This window comes from Oncorhynchus kisutch, unplaced genomic scaffold (genome assembly GCF_002021735.2).
Source record: "Oncorhynchus kisutch isolate 150728-3 unplaced genomic scaffold, Okis_V2 Okis09a-Okis19a_hom, whole genome shotgun sequence".
Classification (NCBI taxonomy): domain Eukaryota; kingdom Metazoa; phylum Chordata; class Actinopteri; order Salmoniformes; family Salmonidae; genus Oncorhynchus; species Oncorhynchus kisutch.
The window spans coordinates 16079575-16093282 of NW_022261985.1; the positions used below are offsets into that span (position 1 = coordinate 16079575).

General features: G+C 48.7%; 1 protein-coding gene across 2 annotated transcripts in view; it reads right to left on the minus strand.

Annotated features, from left to right (window-relative positions):
* Positions 1–1074: 1074 nt before the first annotated feature.
* The window catches only part of LOC116360595 (F-box only protein 7), a 20046-nt gene continuing 7412 nt past the window's right edge, over positions 1075–13708 (minus strand). The window contains exons 6-10 of one of the 2 annotated variants that reach the window (XM_031815492.1): positions 9511–9594; positions 7072–7167; positions 5077–5253; positions 4507–4550; positions 1075–1930 (exon numbers count right to left, since the gene is read on the minus strand). In XM_031815492.1, the coding sequence (XP_031671352.1) occupies positions 1613–1930; positions 4507–4550; positions 5077–5253; positions 7072–7167; positions 9511–9594 (719 nt within the window). In that variant the 3' untranslated portion in view covers positions 1075–1612. The remainder of the gene's footprint in view (positions 1931–4506; positions 4551–5076; positions 5254–7071; positions 7168–9510; positions 9595–13708) is intronic. The other variant, XM_031815493.1, reaches the window with a different exon arrangement.

A 13708-nucleotide genomic window follows, 5' to 3' on the forward strand; every position in this document is an offset into this window, starting at 1 on the left:
AGTTGTACACGTCGATCTAGAGTATCCCAAACATGCTCAACGGGTGACATGTCTGGTGAGTATGCAGGTTATAGAAGAACTGGGACATTTTCAGCTTCCAGGAATTGTGTACAAATTCTCAAAAATGACTTGAGGCGGCTTATGGTAGAGAAATTAACATTCAACAGCTCTGGTGGACATTCCTGCAGTCAGCATGTCAATTGCATTCTCCCTCAAAACTTGAGACATCTGTGTCATGGCAACAAAACTGCACATTTTGGAGCGGCCTTTTTTTATTTTTTAAATCTTACCCCTTTTTCTCCCCAATTTCGTGGTATCCAATTGTTGTAGTAGCTACTATCTTGTCTCATCGCTACAACTCCCGTACGGGCTCGGGAGAGACGAAGGTTGAAAGTCATGCGTCCTCCGATACACAACCCAACCAAGCCGCACTGCTTCTTAACACAGCGCGCATCCAACCCGGAAGCCAGCCGCACCAATGTGTCGGAGGAAACACTGTGCACCTGGCCACCTTGGTTAGCGCGCACTGCACCCGGCCCGCCACAGGAGTCGCTGGTGCGCGATGAGACAAGGACACCCCTACCGACCAAGCCCTCCCCTAACCCGGGCGACGCTAGGCCAATTGTGCGTCGCCCCACGGACCTCCCGGTCGCGGCCGGTTACGACAGAGCCTGGGCGCGAACGCCCTTAACCACTGCGCCACCCGGGAGGCCCCTTGGAGCGGCCTTTTTATTGCCCACAGCACAAGGTGCACCTGTGTAAAGATCATGCTGTTTAATCAGCTTCTTGATATGCCACACCTGTCAGGTGGATGGATTATCTTGGCAAAGGGGAAATGCTCACCAGCAGTGATGTAAACAAAGTTGTGCACAACATTTTTGAGAAATATGTTTTTTTGTGTGTAAAAAACATTTCTGGGATCTTTTATTTCAGCTCATAAAACAGAGACACTTTACATGTTGTGTTTATATTTTAGTTCAGTGGACATGACTATTGGATCGTCCCTGAACAGTCTGGTTTTCAGAGAGAGACTGAGGGCTCAAATATGACCACAGCTAAAAAAAACAGTCGATAGCCATTTTCTCATTTTATTTAAAGCTTTTCGTCTGCGAGGAAACAAGTACAAAATGTCTTCATAGTGAATGGTGGAAGATCGAAACGGCCACCTCAACCCCCCAGGCACCCCTTACAGATCTACTATCTTAAATTTGACCGGTTTCTCACGGGAAAACTTTTAGAAGTTTACATTTCCTGCTGTGCAGCAACATTTTCTGCAACAACAGAGAGATCAAATGAAGATAGCAGATCGGTATGATCTGACCTCATCACTTACTAAACACACACAGGAGAACATGAGCTATTAAAAGCTGATTCTGGGTCAAGGATAGGGTTTATAAAAAAACACCTGGATGAGGTTTAGGGGATAATAAGCAGGCTGGATGAGGGTTAGTGTTTATAGACCGAACAACGCCATTTATCTGTGACTATAGCACTCAGGTGGCTTATTTAAGGTAGGCTAATCAGTCAGTCTTCAACATCTCTGTTTTATTTAAGCTTCTCTGTGTGGTGGTCATACTCCTACACCACCACTAGAGGTCACTGGTCAGGGAGGTCATATGAACCCTCTTCTGATGTCAGCCGGCCGGTTCCCAGCAGGTCTCAGCCCCCTTCGTCCAATCAGCCCTCCTGCTGTGGGATCGTGACCTGGGAGCGGACCAATAGGGTCGTAGCGGGGGCGGGGCAGAATACCACCGGGGATGCCAGGTCTCTGGTCGTACTCCCCACCGATGATGCCAGGCGGGTAGAAGGGGAAGGGGTTGTTGGGGAGGGGGTGGAGGGGGTAGAGCGGTGGGGGGACAGGGTGGTAACGGGGCATGTGGTGCCGGTAACTGGCTGCTTCTCTCCTCCACTTGTACTTCTTCTTGTAGAGCTGAAATTAAAACGATACCAGAGAGTTAGACAGTGTCTGAGTCCTAAACGATACCAGAGTTAGACAGTGTCTGAGTCCTAAACGATACCAGAGAGTTAGACAGTGTCTGAGTCCTAAACGATACCTGAGTTAGACAGTGTCTGAGTCCTAAACGATACCAGAGAGTTAGACAGTGTCTGAGTCCTAAACGATACCAGAGTTAGACAGTGTCTGAGTCCTAAACGATACCAGAGTTAGACAGTGTCTGAGTCCTAAACGATACCAGAGAGTTAGACAATGTCTGAGTCCTAAACGATACCAGAGTTAGACAGTGTCTGAGTCCTAAACGATACCAGAGAGTTAGACAGTGTCTGAGTCCTAAACGATACCAGAGTTAGACAGTGTCTGAGTCCTAAACGATACCAGAGAGTTAGACAGTGTCTGAGTCCTAAACGATACCAGAGAGTTAGACAGTGTCTGAGTCCTAAACGATACCAGAGAGTTAGACAGTGTCTGAGTCCTAAACGATACCAGAGAGTTAGACAGTGTCTGAGTCCTAAACGATACCAGAGAGTTAGACAGTGTCTGAGTCCTAAACGATACCAGAGAGTTAGACAGTGTCTGAGTCCTAAACGATACCAGAGAGTTAGACAGTGTCTGAGTCCTAAACGATACCAGAGAGTTAGACAGTGTCTGAGTCCTAAACGATACCAGAGAGTTAGACAGTGTCTGAGTCCTAAACGATACCAGAGAGTTAGACAGTGTCTGAGTCCTAAACGATACCAGAGAGTTAGACAGTGTCTGAGTCCTAAACGATACCAGAGTTAGACAGTGTCTGAGTCCTAAACGATACCAGAGAGTTAGACAGTGTCTGAGTCCTAAACGATACCAGAGAGTTAGACAGTGCCTGAGTCCTAAACGATACCAGAGAGTTAGACAGTGTCTGAGTCCTAAACGATACCAGAGTTAGACAGTGTCTGAGTCCTAAACGATACCAGAGAGTTAGACAGTGTCTGAGTCCTAAACGATACCAGAGAGTTAGACAGTGCCTGAGTCCTAAACGATACCAGAGAGTTAGACAGTGTCTGAGTCCTAAACGATACCAGAGTTAGACAGTGTCTGAGTCCTAAACGATACCAGAGAGTTAGACAGTGTCTGAGTCCTAAACGATACCAGAGAGTTAGACAGTGCCTGAGTCCTAAACGATACCAGAGAGTTAGACAGTGTCTGAGTCCTAAACGATACCAGAGAGTTAGACAGTGGCTAAGTCCCAAAGGGAACCCTATTCCCAATATAGTACACTGCTTTAGACCAGAGCCCTATTCCCTATATAGTGCACTACTTTAGACCAGAGCCCTATTCCCTATATACTACACTGCTTTAGACCAGAACCATATTCCCTATATAGTGCACTACTTTAGACCAGAGCTCTATTCCCTATATAGTGCACTACTTTAGACCAGAGCCCTATTCCCTATATAGTGCACTACTTTAGACCAGAGCCCTATTCCCTATATAGTACACTACTTTAGACTAGAACCCTATTTCCTATATAGTCCACTACTTTAGACCAGAGCCCTATTCCCTATATAGTACACTACTTTAGACTAGAACCCTATTTCCTATATAGTACACTACTTTAGACCAGAGCCCTATTCCCTATATAGCACACTACTTTAGACCAGAACCCTATATAGTACACTACTTTAGACCAGAACCCTATGTAGTGCACTACTTTAGACCAGAACACTACATAGTGCACTACTTTAGACCAGAACCCTATGTAGTGCACTACTTTAGACCAGAACCCTATGTAGTGCACTACTTTAGACCAGAACCCTATGTAGTGCACTACTTTAGACCAGAGCCCCATTCCCTACATAGTGCACTACTATAGACCAGAGCCCTATTCCCTATATAGTACACTGCTTTAGACCAGAGCCCTATTCCCTACATAGTGCACTACTATAGACCAGAGCCCTATTCCCTATATAGTACACTACTTTAGACCAGAGCCCTATTCCCTACATAGTGCACTACTATAGACCAGAGCCCTATTCCCTATATAGTACACTACTATAGACTAGAGCCCTATTCCCTATATAGTGCACTACTATAGACCAGAGCCCTATTCCCTACATAGTGCACTACTATATCCATCTGTTGTAAACAGGAACAGATACTGATGAGACAGCATGTTACTCTGATGTCAGCCGGGGTTTCAGGGACGTCAGATTGTATGTGTTCAAAGTGCACAGTCAATATATAGAATACTGGGACCTGACTCACCTCTCTCCACTGAGTGTCTCTGCTGTGGTCTTGTCCGTCTACACAGTCAATATATAGAATACTGGGACCTGACTCACCTCTCTCCACTGAGTGTCTCTGCTGTGGTCTTGGCCGTCTACACAGTCAATATATAGAATACTGGGACCTGACTCACCTCTCTCCACTGAGTGTCTCTGCTGTGGTCTTGTCCGTCTACACAGTCAATATATAGAATACTGGGACCTGACTCACCTCTCTCCACTGAGTGTCTCTGCTGTGGTCTTGTCCGTCTACACAGTCAATATATAGAATACTGGGACCTGACTCACCTCTCTCCACTGAGTGTCTCTGGCTCTGCTGTGGTCTTGGCCGTCTGCAACAGTCAAATAACAATCTCCATCACACAATATGCACTCAATAACTAACATTTATTTAATACAGACACGTCTCAGGAGAACAGACCTAGTTCTGCTCTGACATGTAGAATCTAACATATCTTTAATACCGACACGTCTCAGGAGAACAGACCTAGTTCTGCTCTGACATGTAGAATCTAACATATCTTTAATACAGACACCGACACGTCATTTAACAGACACTCTGGAGAGAGACCCTCCAGATAGACCTCCAGACAGGCCGGAGACCCTCCAGACAGACCAGAGACCCTCCAGACAGACCAGAGACCTTCCAGACAGACCGGAGACCCTCCAGACAGACCGGAGACCCTCCAGACAGACCGGAGACCCTCCAGACAGACCAGAGACCCTCCAGACAGACCAGAGACCAGACAGACCAGAGACCCTCCAGACAGACCAGAAACCGCCTGTCTTTTATGTGTGTTTATAAATATATCCGTGTGTGTGTGTGTGTGTGTTTGTGTGTGTGTGCGTTTGTCCTACCTCGGAAGTCTCTGCGGTAGAGGTGTCTCCAGAGGGCCGGGTCTGTGGTGGTCTGGTGGAGGTGTCTGTTGACCGAGGAGAGGGCCAGGAGAGAGGAGACATCCAGCAGTCTCAGCACCCTCAGTAACAGCTCTGGAGGAAGGACTGGCAGGCCAAACACTGCTGGCAGGGCCATGGCTGTTATACCACCACCAGACAACAGGGGGAGACAGAGAGTTACAACACTGCTGGCAGGGCCATGGCTGTTATACCACCACCAGACAACAGGGGGAGACAGAGAGTTACAACACTGCTGGCAGGGCCATGGCTGTTATACCACCACCAGACAACAGGGGGAGACAGAGAGTTACAACACTGCTGGCAGGATCATGGCTGTTATACCATCACCAGACAACAGGGGGAGACAGGGAGTAATGGATTTGACACATTGGTCATTAACATTTGCTATTCAATGATTTTAAATTATTTCAGTGAGATCTGAGACCAATGTCATAGTTCCAGATATTTCCTTCTTAATAACAGTACTACATATCTACTTCACAGTACCATTTATTACTTAATAACAGTCCTACATACAGTGGGGAGAACAAGTATTTGATAACCTGCAAAACCGGCAGTGTTTCCTACTTACAAAGTATGTAGAGGTCTGTAATTTTTATCATAGGTACACTTCAACTGTGAGAGATGGAATCTAAAACAGAAATCCTTATGTTATGCAATAAAATGCAAATGAATTACTTAAAAATCATACACTGTGATTTTCTGGATTTTTGTTTTAGATTCCGTCTCTCACAGTTGAAGTGTACCTATGATAAAAATTACAGACCTCTACATGCTTTGTAAGTAGGAAAACCTGCAAAATCAGCAGTGTATCAAATACTAGTTATCCCCACTGTATCTACCTCCCAGTACTATTTATTTAATAACAGTACTATATATTTAATAACAGTACTATATATCTACATCGCCAGTACTATATATATATATCTACATCCCAGTACTATATTTCTACATCCCAGTACTATATATCTACATCCCAGTACTATTTATTTAATAACAGTACTATATAGCTACATCCCAGTACTATATATCTACATCCCAGTACTATATATCTACATCCCAGTACTATATATTTAATAACAGTACTATATACCTACATCCCAGTACTATATCTCTACATCCCAGTACTATATATCTACATCCCAGTACTATTTATTTAATAACAGTATTATATATCTACATCCCAGTACTATATATTTAATAACAGTACTATATATCTACATCCCAGTACTATATATCTACATCCCAGTACTATATATCTACATCCCAGTACTATATATTTAATAACAGTACTATATATCTACATCCTAGTACTATATCTCTACATCCCAGTACTATATATCTACATCCCAGTACTATTTATTTAATAACAGTATTATATATCTACATCCCAGTACTATATATTTAATAACAGTACTATATATCTACATCCTAGTACTATTTATTTAATAACAGTATTATATATCTACATCCTAGTACTATATATTTAATAACAGTATTATATATCTACATCCTAGTACTATATATTTAATAACAGTACTATATCTCTACATCCCAGTACTATATATCTACATCCCAGTACTATTTATTTAATAACAGTACTATATCTCTACATCCCAGTACTATATATATCTACATCCCAGTACTATATATTTAATAACAGTATTATATATCTACATCCTAGTACTATATATTTAATAACAGTACTATATCTCTACATCCCAGTACTATATATCTACATCCCAGTACTATTTATTTAATAACAGTATTATATATCTACATCCTAGTACTATATATTTAATAACAGTACTATATCTCTACATCCCAGTACTATATATCTACATCCCAGTACTATTTATTTAATAACAGTATTATATATCTACATCCCAGTACTATATATCTACATCCCAGTACTATATATCTACATCCCAGTACCTTCTCTGGCTGAAGCTATCAGAGGATACACCAGCTGGTCTTTGAAGACCCGGGACAACTTCCTCAGCTCTGTGTAGACTGCCGCTGCACTGTCACCTGTGGATCAACACACAGAACAGACACTGTCACCTGGAACAGGACAGACAGAACAGACACTATCACCTGGAACAGGACAGACAGAACAGACACTATCAGCTGGGACAGAACAGACACTATCACCTGGAACAGGACAGACACTATCACCTGGAACAGGACAGACACTATCACCTGGAACAGGACAGACAGAACAGACACTATCACCTGGAACAGGACAGACAGAACAGACACTATCACCTGGAACAGGACAGACACTATCACCTGGAACAGGGCAGACAGAACAGACACTATCACCTGTGGATCAACACACAGAACAGACACTGTCACCTGGAACAGGACAGACAGAACAGACACTATCACCTGGAACAGGGCAGACAGAACAGACACTATCACCTGGAACAGAACCGACACTATCACCTGGAACAGGACAGACACTATCACCTGGAACAGGACAGACACTGTCCCCTGGAACAGGGCAGACAGAACAGACACTATCACCTGGAACAGAACCGACACTATCACCTGGAACAGGGCAGACAGAACAGACACTATCACCTGTGGATCAACACACAGAACAGACACTGTCACCTGGAACAGGACAGACAGAACAGACACTATCACCTGGAACAGGGCAGACAGAACAGACACTATCACCTGGAACAGAACCGACACTATCACCTGGAACAGGACAGACACTATCACCTGGAATAGGACAGACACTGTCACCTGGAACAGGGCAGACAGAACAGACACTACCCCCTGGAACAGAACAGACACACCTGGAACAGAACCGACACTATCACCTGGAACAGGACAGACAGAACAGACACTATCACCTGGAACAGGACAGACAGAACAGACACTATCACCTGGAACAGAACAGACACTATCACCTGGAACAGAACAGACAGAACAGACATTATCACCTGGAACAGGACAGACAGAACAGACACTATCACCTGGAACAGGACAGACAGAACAGACACTATCACCTGGAACAGGACAGACAGAACAGACACTGTCACCTGGAACAGGACAGACAGAACAGACACTGTCACCTGGAACAGGGCAGACAGAACAGACACTATCACCTGGAACAGAACAGACACTATCACCTGGAACAGAACAGACACTATCACCTGGAACAGAACAGACACTGTCACCTGGAACAGAACAGACACTATCACCTGGAACAGAACAGACACTATCACCTGGAACAGGACAGACACTATCACCTGGAACAGGACAGACACTATCACCTGGAACAGGACAGACACTATCACCTGGAACAGGACAGACACTATCACCTGGAACAGGACAGACACTATCACCTTTAACAGAACAGACACTATCACCTGGAACAGAACAGACACTATCACCTGGAACAGAACAGACACTATCACCTGGAACAGGACAGACAGAACAGACACTATCACCTGGAACAGGACAGACAGAACAGACACTATCACCTGGAACAGGACAGACAGAACAGACACTGTCACCTGGAACAGGACAGACAGAACAGACACTATCACCTGGAACAGAACAGACAGAACAGACACTACCAACTGTAGATTAACACACACTAACCTGTCCACTGGTCAGTCACACTAACCTGTCCACTGCTCAGTCACCAGACACACACTAACCTGTCCACTGGTCAGTCACACTAACCTGTCCACTGGTCAGTCACACTAACCTGTCCACTGGTCAGTCACACTAACCTGTCCACTGGTCAGTCACACTAACCTGTCCACTGGTCAGTCACACTAACCTGTCCACTGGTCAGTCACACTAACCTGTCCACTGGTCAGTCACCAGACACATTAACCTGTCCAATGGTCAGTCACCAGACACACTAACCTGTCCACTGGTCAGTCACACTAACCTGTCCACTGGTCAGTCACCAACCTGTCCACTGGTCAGTCACACTAACCTGTCCACTGGTCAGTCACACTAACCTGTCCACTGGTCAGTCACACTAACCTGTCCACTGGTCAGTCACCAACCTGTCCACTGGTCAGTCACACTAACCTGTCCACTGGTCAGTCACACTAACCTGTCCACTGGTCAGTCACCAGACACACACTAACCTGTCTACTCATCAGTCACCAGACACACACTAACCTGTCCACTGGTCAGTCACACCAACCTGTCCACTAGTCAGTCACACTAACCTGTCCACTGGTCAGTCACACTAACCTGTCCACTGGTCAGTCACCAGACACACTAACCTGTCCACTGGTCAGTCACACTAACCTGTACACTGGTCAGTCACCAGACACACACTAACCTGTCCACTGGTCAGTCACACTAACCTGTCCACTGGTCAGTCACACTAACCTGTCCACTGGTCAGTCACATATGTGGAGGGTTTCAGCGACAGTTTCCTCACTGTGTCCACCTGCTGGTTCATCTTCAGGGTGGCTGCAGAGGGGAGCAATATACCGATCAATCAGGGGGGAGACCAATCAATAATGATAAGCAGAGATGGATCAAACATATAGCTATGGCAAAGACTGCCTTCCAGATGGCCCCTATAGAGCCCTTCCAGATGGCCCCCTATAGAGCCCTTCCAGATGGCCCCTATAGAGCCCTTCCAGATGGCCCCTATAGAGCCCTTCCAGATGGCCCCTATAGAGCCCTTCCAGATGGCCCCTATAGAGCCCTTCCAGATGGCCCCTATAGAGCCCTTCCAGATGGCCACTATAGAGCCCTTCCAGATGGCCCCCTATAGAGCCCTTCCAGATGGCCCCTATAGAGCCCTTCCAGATGGCCCCTATAGAGCCCTTCCAGATGGCCACTATAGAGCCCTTCCAGATGGCCCCTATAGAGCCCTTCCAGATGGCCCCTATAGAGCCCTTCCAGATGGCCCCCTATAGAGCCCTTCCAGATGGCCCCTATAGAGCCCTTCCAGATGGCCCCCTATAGAGCCCTTCCAGATGGCCACTATAGAGCCCTTCCAGATGGCCCCTATAGAGCCCTTCCAGATGGCCACTATAGAGCCCTTCCAGATGGCCCCTATAGAGCCCTTCCAGATGGCCCCTATAGAGCCCTTCCAGATGGCCCCTATAGAGCCCTTCCAGATGGCCACTATAGAGCCCTTCCAGATGGCCCCTATAGAGCCCTTCCAGATGGCCCCCTATAGAGCCCTTCCAGATGGCCCCTATAGAGCCCTTCCAGATGGCCCCTATAGAGCCCTTCCAGATGGCCCCTATAGAGCCCTTCCAGATGGCCCCTATAGAGCCCTTCCAGATGGCCCCCTATAGAGCCCTTCCAGATGGCCACTATAGAGCCCTTCCAGATGGCCCCTATAGAGCCCTTCCAGATGGCCACTATAGAGCCCTTCCAGATGGCCCCTATAGAGCCCTTCCAGATGGCCCCTATAGAGCCCTTCCAGATGGCCCCCTATAGAGCCCTTCCAGATGGCCACTATAGAGCCCTTCCAGATGGCCCCTATAGAGCCCTTCCAGATGGCCCCCTATAGAGCCCTTCCAGATGGCCCCTATAGAGCCCTTCCAGATGGCCCCTATAGAGCCCTTCCAGATGGCCCCTATAGAGCCCTTCCAGATGGCCACTATAGAGCCCTTCCAGATGGCCACTATAGAGCCCTTCCAGATGGCCCCCTATAGAGCCCTTCCAGATGGCCCCTATAGAGCCCTTCCAGATGGCCCCTATAGAGCCCTTCCAGATGGCCACTATAGAGCCCTTCCAGATGGCCACTATAGAGCCCTTCCAGATGGCCCCCTATAGAGCCCTTCCAGATGGCCACTATAGAGCCCTTCCAGATGGCCACTATAGAGCCCTTCCAGATGGCCCCTATAGAGCCCTTCCAGATGGCCCCTATAGAGCCCTTCCAGATGGCCACTATAGAGCCCTTCCAGATGGCCACTATAGAGCCCTTCCAGATGGCCCCTATAGAGCCCTTCCAGATGGCCCCTATAGAGCCCTTCCAGATGGCCCCTATAGAGCCCTTCCAGATGGCCCCTATAGAGCCCTTCCAGATGGCCCCTATAGAGCCCTTCCAGATGGCCCCTATAGAGCCCTTCCAGATGGCCCCTATAGAGCCCTTCCAGATGGCCCCTATAGAGCCCTTCCAGATGGCCCCTATAGAGCCCTTCCAGATGGCCCCTATAGAGCCCTTCCAGATGGCACCTATAGAGCCCTTCCAGATGGCCCCTATAGAGCCCTTCCAGATGGCCCCTATAGAGCCCTTCCAGATGGCCCCTATAGAGTCCTTCCAGATGGCCCCTATAGAGCCCTACCAGATGGCCCCTATAGAGCCCTTCCAGATGGCCCCTATAGAGCCCTTCCAGATGGCCCCCTATAGAGCCCTTCCAGATGGCCACTATAGAGCCCTTCCAGATGGCCCCTATAGAGCCCTTCCAGATGGCCACTATAGAGCCCTTCCAGATGGCCCCTATAGAGCCCTTCCAGATGGCCACTATAGAGCCCTTCCAGATGGCCCCTATAGAGCCCTTCCAGATGGCCCCTATAGAGCCCTTCCAGATGGCCCCTATAGAGCCCTTCCAGATGGCCCCTATAGAGCCCTTCCAGATGGCCCCTATAGAGCCCTTCCAGATGGCACCTATAGAGCCCTTCCAGATGGCCCCTATAGAGCCCTTCCAGATGGCCCCTATAGAGCCCTTCCAGATGGCCCCTATAGAGTCCTTCCAGATGGCCCCTATAGAGCCCTACCAGATGGCCCCTATAGAGCCCTTCCAGATGGCCCCTATAGAGCCCTTCCAGATGGCCCCCTATAGAGCCCTTCCAGATGGCCACTATAGAGCCCTTCCAGATGGCCCCTATAGAGCCCTTCCAGATGGCCCCTATAGAGCCCTTCCAGATGGCCCCCTATAGAGCCCTTCCAGATGGCCCCTATAGAGCCCTTCCAGATGGCCCCTATAGAGCCCTATGGTCCTTCCAGATGGCCACTATAGAGCCCTTCCAGATGGCCACTATAGAGCCCTTCCAGATGGCCCCTATAGAGCCCTTCCAGATGGCCCCCTATAGAGCCCTTCCAGATGGCCCCCTATAGAGCCCTTCCAGATGGCCCCTATAGAGCCCTTCCAGATGGCCCCTATAGAGCCCTTCCAGATGGCCCCCTATAGAGCCCTTCCAGATGGCCCCTATAGAGCCCTTCCAGATGGCCCCTATAGAGCCCTTCCAGATGGCCCCTATAGAGCCCTTCCAGATGGCCCCTATAGAGCCCTTCCAGATGGCCCCTATAGAGCCCTTCCAGATGGCCCCTATAGAGCCCTTCCAGATGGCCCCCTATAGAGCCCTTCCAGATGGCCCCTATAGAGCCCTTCCAGATGGCCCCTATAGAGCCCTTCCAGATGGCCCCTATAGAGCCCTTCCAGATGGCCCCTATAGAGCCCTTCCAGATGGCCCCTATAGAGCCCTTCCAGATGGCCACTATAGAGCCCTTCCAGATGGCCACTATAGAGCCCTTCCAGATGGCCCCTATAGAGCCCTTCCAGATGGCCCCCTATAGAGCCCTTCCAGATGGCCCCTATAGAGCCCTTCCAGATGGCCCCTATAGAGCCCTTCCAGATGGCCCCCTATAGAGCCCTTCCAGATGGCCCCTATAGAGCCCTTCCAGATGGCCACTATAGAGCCCTTCCAGATGGCCACTATAGAGCCCTTCCAGATGGCCCCTATAGAGCCCTTCCAGATGGCCCCCTATAGAGCCCTATGGTCCTTCCAGATGGCCCCTATAGAGCCCTTCCAGATGGCCCCTATAGAGCCCTTCCAGATGGCCCCTATAGAGCCCTTCCAGATGGCCACTATAGAGCCCTTCCAGATGGCCACTATAGAGCCCTTCCAGATGGCCACTATAGAGCCCTTCCAGATGGCCCCTATAGAGCCCTTCCAGATGGCCACTATAGAGCCCTTCCAGATGGCCCCTATAGAGCCCTTCCAGATGGCCCCTATAGAGCCCTTCCAGATGGCCCCTATAGAGCCCTTCCAGATGGCCCCTATAGAGCCCTTCCAGATGGCCACTATAGAGCCCTTCCAGATGGCCCCTATAGAGCCCTTCCAGATGGCCCCTATAGAGCCCTTCCAGATGGCCCCTATAGAGCCCTTCCAGATGGCCCCTATAGAGCCCTTCCAGATGGCCCCTATAGAGCCCTTCCAGATGGCCCCTATAGAGCCCTTCCAGATGGCCCCTATAGAGCCCTTCCAGATGGCCCCCTATAGAGCCCTTCCAGATGGCCCCTATAGAGCCCTTCCAGATGGCCCCTATAGAGCCCTTCCAGATGGCCCCTATAGAGCCCTTCCAGATGGCCCCTATAGAGCCCTTCCAGATGGCCCCTATAGAGCCCTTCCAGATGGCCCCTATAGAGCCCTTCCAGATGGCCCCTATAGAGCCCTTCCAGATGGCCCCTATAGAGCCCTTCCAGATGGCCCCTATAGAGCCCTTCCAGATGGCCACTATAGAGCCCTTCCAGATGGCCCCTATAGAGCCCTTCCAGATGGCCCCTATAGAGCCCTTCCAGATGGCCCCTATAGAGCCCTTCCAGATGGCCCCTATAGA